The sequence below is a fragment of the Synchiropus splendidus genome, chromosome 14, assembly GCF_027744825.2.
Source record: "Synchiropus splendidus isolate RoL2022-P1 chromosome 14, RoL_Sspl_1.0, whole genome shotgun sequence".
Lineage (NCBI taxonomy): Eukaryota > Metazoa > Chordata > Actinopteri > Syngnathiformes > Callionymidae > Synchiropus > Synchiropus splendidus.
Genome location: NC_071347.1, coordinates 7,667,390 through 7,674,296, shown reverse-complemented (window position 1 = coordinate 7,674,296; position 6,907 = coordinate 7,667,390). Strand labels below are relative to the sequence as shown.

Sequence of the window (6,907 nt, the reverse complement as noted above, 5' to 3'; positions counted from 1 at the left end):
GCTGGTGCAAGCATTAGCTATTTTGCCAACGATTATGCTCACACGCCACCATGATGGAATATCTTTCCAAGGACACATTTATTTCTACTGTACAGAAATCTCGCTTATTCATAGACTAGCTTTGCATCAAACAAAAAAATAAAAATGGCTCTCAAGTATGACAAAAATGAGTGACGGGCTGTTGTCCGCCACTCCGCTACAGTTTCAACTGTTGAAAAATATACATTCCATAAAAAGAAAATGAATAAAATGGCGATCACTTCTGGCCTGGATTTTTGGTATGAAACATGAAATGAATGTAACTGCAGTTCATTGACGTGTTCATTGTTGAAATGGACAATAACAGGACAAAAACACGCTCTTTTACACAGAAACCAAAAGATTTTGCTGTTTATTTTCATCCAGAAACAAACCTCCATTATCCACTGAATAGACAAGTTGACAGGAACATTCAGAAGTGCAAAAAAAGATCACAGCGTCCCCCATCGTGACAAAGGCAACATTAGTAAATGATTTGATTCAGTCGACTCCGCATGAATATCAGTATCACAGCAGCAGACTCAAGCTATTGCCTCGATCTGACTATTATGTGCTTATATTGGTTCACATTTTTCGTCAAGTATGAAGATTGTTTCCTCGATCTGATGAAACTTGTCAGCAGGATATGCAACATCTAATTAAAGGGGTCGTTTGGCCTTGTGTGCACATTGTTGTTGTCATCTATAAACGGATTGTTGAATGTTTATTTCGCTGGGATCAATCTCTGTAGTGTTGCGTGCATGTCTTTAATGTGACTTTGCTGCTGTGACAAGCAGAATTTCCCCATTGCGGGAAGAATAAAAGCAGTCTATTATAATCTAAACAAGAAGAAACGAAATAATTTGGTCACAATGTTAAGGTAAAAACATATTCCGCTAAATGACATAATGTAATTCCAGCTTGCACAGATGGAATGAATGAGATTTAAAACAGTGGAGATGCATCACAGGACTTGAATTGAGCAACATCATTAGTGGCACACAAAGAAAGGCACAGTGCTGCACTTGATAAAGCGGGTCATTACATTTGGAACAGATCACAGACAGCCAGCTGCGTTTTCGACACCGACAAGGCTGGATACAGAGGCTCAGTGAAACGGTGCTTGTAGGAATGCATTAGAGTGGTACTGCCCCCTGGTGTTACATTGTAGAACGACAACACCCCTTCTTCAAAGTCGAGAAACACCCCGACCTTCTGGAGCTGGTCAGCATCCAAGGGCTCGGACACTTTGTTGTGCAGAGCTTCAACCTTCCTTCGCTCGTAAGCCACGCACCAAGAGTGCGAGTTGAAGCCAAGACGGGAGCTGTCCTTCTGACCTTTCCTCTCCATCTGACCAGTACACACGCCGACCTTCCAGCGGCCGTCATCCAAAGACACGCTCACCTCCCAATACCAGCGGCCAGTTTCTAAAGCCTGGGAGCCCAGAACCTGGGGGAAAGAAGTGAACCGAGCCTCCTGGTCGGTGTGGAAGACCTGGACCTCGGAGTAGGTCACCCATTTGTTGTCATCAGACAGCTTCAGCTTGGGGTGGGCTGTGTTGGGATCCAAACTCGGGATCAAGCCATCTGAAAATAAAAATGGCCTCATTTTAATCTAGCATACATTTTGTGGGTCACATAACTCACAGATCAACCGATACAAGTCCATGTCCTTGGTCACCACCACACTATCCAGACGCTTCTCTGTCCACATCTGCAGACCTTTCAGTCGACATTTGTCGAGTTCTTCAGGCGTCTCAAAATGCTCCACACAACTGCTCACTTCACTGGCTCTGCAAAAGAACCCACACAGAAGAGCTGAAAATAGAGTTTTTCCTTATTCCTTAATAACATCGGTGACATGTAAATTTGTGTGTAAATTCGTGGTCCTCATGAGGAGGCTTCACAGGGGCTTCTCGATGTAGACACTGCAGTAAGATCGACCAAAGTTATTGTCAGGAACAGAGGGAGGAGAAAGAGAGAGCTGCATGCTCTTGGCTCTTCAAGCAGGTTCAGCCAGAGAGCACATGCTGGAAGCAAAGTGAAACCCTAAAATGCGTGACATATTGTGACTATTTCCTCGCAAAGAACAAAATGCTTAATATAGCAATTGGATTTTTCATGACTACATGTAGTGAAAAAAATATTTTCAGTTAGAAACAGCACTCACAGTTGGGCCACCTTGCTGTATTCCTGCAGTGACAAAGCAGAAAGAGGTTTTGTAAGCATCAGTCAAACAAACAAAAAACTTTGATCAGGCACTGCTCACCATAATAAAAGCCTGGTCATGGAGCTGGCTGCCCCTGCTGTTGTCCGCCAATGTTTCCAAGGTTTGCAGACCTCTCTGGATATCCTGCAGAGAATTCTTGAGGCTGTCCAGTTTCTTCTCAAGTCCACCCAAAACTCGGCCCTCCTCCTTCGTCACACAGCGCAGAGCAATTTCTTCTTCCTGATCCAGCGCCTCCCGGATGGATTGGTACTGCTGCTGCACTCCGGCTCGGGAGGTGCTCAAGGCCTTCTAACATGGAGGAACGGACACCAGGTAAGGACCCAAAGGTGAGGTCAGATGTACAATAGAAATATACATTCGGAGTCACATGGGATTCATTACAGAATTCAACATTTCTTACTGTGAATGCCTCTTTCTTCTCAGTAAACTCAGTGGCCTGGTCCTTCACTTGCTTTTCCGCCATCTGCAGTTGTTTGATCTCATCCTTCAGCGTTCCCTTGAAGACCACAGGCACGCATTCATTTCATTTGAATTAACTAGAGGCAAAATCGATCCAATGAACTCAGTTGTGCATAAACTTTCTTTCACAGACAACATTTTCCAGGTGCACCACAGTATACAAAGTGGTGTCATAACCAAAACACGAATGATGAAATACAGTAATAAAGATGATGGATGGAAAATTAAGTTTAAAAAAAAAAACTTCTGGACTAAAAATGTTTGCAGCAAAGAGTTTGGTCCTCACTGGAGCACTTCCACCCAGACGTTTAGGCTAGTGTTTATATATTCGACTTAAATGTGATCATCCTGGTGTCAAATATCAAAATGTGATTCATTGCTGACTGCTAATATTTATCAATCGTTGCATCACTGCTGCAAGATTGAATTGTAGTTGATGACGTCACATTGTTGACGGAGAAACAAATGTTATCTGTTGTTCAACAATGTCCCACAGTCCTGGCTGAATTTGATGGAGATGTTTTGCTAGGCTGGCGTGAACCTCTCCTCCTACTGCTACCGTATGAAGCGCCTGCTACCCAAGATATTCAGCATATCTAACTCAGTAGAGGCATCATGTCAGTGTTATGCAACATTCATTGGTTATCAGAAGCAAATATTTGATGACCAACCTGGCCAGGTTCTGCTACTTCTACTATGCAGAGATGCAATACAATGAAGAAAACTGATTTTTACTTTGGTCGTTTTCACTAGGAATATATGAACACTTAATAAAGGTTTTCACTTGTTCTTTCATTTGAGTATTGCTTTAAACAGCACTAGTTACATGTGAGTTGGTCTGGGAAAACCATGAAGTAGGACTCTGGTAAAACCTCAAGTTGGTATATTGTCCAACTACTCAATATTTTACCACATATGTAAGGTCCCAGAAAACACACTAAGGCATAATAGGGTTGGGAGACAGAGGCCGGGCTCTTCTTTGACTCAGCAGAGTGGATCATGTCTGTGTAAAAGCAATGCTCCTCACTGCCATAGTCCTAATGGGCTGCGCTCACACAACTCCAGGACCAATTACATCACCATGGCCTATAAACAGCAAATGTCACCCCAAGGCAGACATGTGGCTTGATTTTCTCACAGTTCACCAGCCAAATAGAGAAAAAATACTTTTTAATACACTCTTTGTTAGCTAGCTCACCCCAGTAAGGTCACGGTGCAGACAGTAAACAGGCTCATAAGCCTGTTACCCAGGCCATGGATGGAGTGAAGCTTTTACAGGCCCATATTCTCCCAAACACTCACCCGGAGCTCCCGCTCTGCGTCCCTGATGCTGATGCAGACGTGGCCCCGGTGCGAACCGATCATGGTGCAGACAGTGCAGATACACACATAGCACTGTCTGCAGTAGATGCGGTTTATGTCCTGGTGTTCCTGGCAGCGCCAAAGAGAAATATCTTCCACAGGAGGAATCAGCACGTGATTCAGAAACACCGGAGACTCCATGTGCGGACGCAGGTGCTCGGTGCACATGGAGGCGCCGCACACCAGGCAGGTCTTCACGGCACGCTGGTTATGAATCTTTGGGCAGTAAAGGCAAGGCACCGGCGTGTTGCTGGCTCTGCTCTCCGGCCTCGGTAGTAGCATGATTTTACTCGGGGACACAGAAACAGCTGCCTTGGAGGACGTCACGACTTGTTCGGTGACAGGGGAAGACGACCCATGAGCGTCAGTCTTTTGAGGCGTTTCCATGGACAGGCCATCGCAGACATCTGCTTCATTGGAGCTGTCAGACTCCTCCGCCAAGATAAATTCTTCTGATTCCACCTGGACTTTCTGAGTCGGTGGGTCTTCTGGGACATCACCTGACTGATGTGATGTGCTGACAGAAGGGCAACTGGGAGTACTCTTCACACGCACAGAGTGCTGACTCACTTCCCCTTCTGTTATATCCATACAAGTCGTGTACAGAGTTTCATCCGGTACCGTGGTTGTGGTGGTGTCCTCAGTGCCATTAGACTTCTTCTTCCTGCCTGGAGCCTCTTCCACACCAGAACTGCTGGCCTTCCTCTTACCCAGGAGTCGATTTCCCAGCGTGGTGTTCTGAACATCATTCTTGGATGAACCTAAAAAAATAAAAATAAAAACAAAAAATTCTACTAAATTTATTGATCCAAATGAATCACACAAAAACCTTTCACAGGGATAATATTTCAGAGCAGCAATTCCAGGTGCATTACATTATACAGTGTGATATCAAAACCTTGTGATGAAGGAGACTAAATTTAAGTTTAAAAATAACGTCAGGATGAAAGCACAAAAAAATGTGTGCACTATATGAAGCAAAGATAATGGGGGCGCTTCCACCATGACGGTCTTTGAAACACAGTACATGAGGTTGAACAAACAATATCAAGAGAAGATGGAAATGAGGGTTGGATGAAGAGGTACTTGATCAATAAAAAATATCTTCTTCATTCTGCAACCAGCTCCTCTTTTTATACGTCTGGTGTTGGGTGAGATCCCAGTCAGGACATCTGATATTTCTGGCCAGCAAGGCTTCCTGAGCAACTTTAATTACATCAATAGTTTCAGCGTTTCTCCACGCCACACTATTGTGGACTCCCACTACTCAAGTCCTGCTCTGTGGCTGAGAGATGGGGAAAGCTGATGTGTCATTGCAAATGCATGCACTAGAGCAGTCATTCCTAACCATAGGGCTGGGGCCCATGGCTGGGCCGTGAGCGCCTCCTAGAGGGCCACTAAAGGTTTTCTTGTTCTACACCGCAAGACGCTCAGTTTTAATACATTACCCACGTATGGTGGCAGTAGTGTGTCATTGAATTGACAAATCTGTGACAGTTAACAACTATGGAGAAGTTCTTGAAAAGAAAAAACGAAGTGATGGCGCCCCAACAGTAAAAACTGTTCCTGAAAACACCTGTTGAAGCAGTTATGAAAATTAATTACAACATTTTATGGCGATGCTTACATTTACACTTCATTTATGTATTCTTTGGAGTATAAATAATATATACTATTTTTATTTTATGATATTTAGACATTGTTTTATTTGATTTAATTTATTAAGAATTGCATTCAGTTTTTCCAATTTTCTCAACAGTTTGCATCAAGTGTATTTTTTTCTGAAGTAAATTTGATGAATATGACTCGCACCTGGTTCTGCTGCTAGTTGGACTTTTCAATGACAAATAAATACCTTGGCGACGATCACATGGTTTCATGTCATTTCACAAGGTTTTGGTTTGTTGACATGTAAGTAGATTAAATACGGTTACTGCTCACAAATGACATCAAGGGCAATGAATCTGAACCCCTGCACTAGAGCATGGACACAGCAACATATTCAAACCACATTTAGAGCTATTAAAATGTTACATTTCATAAGATCACTTCACACAGTACAAGTGTTTACCATTGACAACTCTACATTCAGACTAGTCGCATGTTCATCAACCTGTACACATCAAATGCAAACACGAAGATAGTCGTGACTTGTTGACAGCCATCACGAATATCGTATATAAGTATAATATAAGTGCAGACACAACTGGTGTTTATGACAATATACATACACATTTCCATTTTTTTTATGACAATTACTTTCATTTCATCTTTGAACTTCAAAGGGCCCCTTGGAACATGTCGCTCGCTGTGTTTAATATGTTAGATATTAAGTTACTCCTCTTTGATTGGATGCTTTGTGATGCATTAAAGTTCACTCTGAGGAGAAATGTAAGATTGTAAAGTGTTGAATTAATCACTCAACTGCCAGAACACAGTCCAAAACAATTCATTTCCCAAGCCGATAAATCTATTGATCACCTAAAGTAAACGGCAAATGAGGTCAAAGTCAGATTTCTTTTAAACTCGCTGCTAAGTTACCTGCGGATGTGGAGGGACGAGACGGTCGACTGAAGCTTGGCGTCCTCCACTGGCTGCTGTCAAACGGCGGAGTCTTGTACTCAGTCTTGCACCTCCACTCCGGGCAGCGGAACGGACCTTTGGGTGTAATACTCCACAGGTCCCCGATACATCGTTGACAGAAACGGTGGTTACATTTCAGGACGACTGGTTTGTGCGTGTGCTCGTCGCACAGAGGACATTTAGACGGAGTGTCCAGCGATGCACCCATCTTGTTTTGCCTGGGTTGTGACGTCAGCTTCCGCGTTGAGAAACAAAA

At 43.4% G+C, this 6,907-nt stretch overlaps 1 protein-coding gene across 1 annotated transcript; it reads right to left on the bottom strand.

Moving 5' to 3' along the window:
• Window positions 1-373: 373 nt before the first annotated feature.
• Window positions 374-6,881, bottom strand: si:dkey-29p10.4 (tripartite motif-containing protein 14). Its single transcript, XM_053885704.1, has 7 exons — window positions 6,610-6,881; window positions 4,009-4,829; window positions 2,648-2,743; window positions 2,287-2,535; window positions 2,188-2,210; window positions 1,665-1,810; window positions 374-1,604 (listed from the first exon to the last, which is right to left on the bottom strand). Exons 1-7 carry the CDS (start codon window positions 6,857-6,859, stop codon window positions 1,060-1,062), a joined length of 2,130 nt encoding a protein of 709 aa, XP_053741679.1. The 5' UTR covers window positions 6,860-6,881; the 3' UTR covers window positions 374-1,059.
• Between the last annotated feature and the right edge of the window lie 26 nt (window positions 6,882-6,907).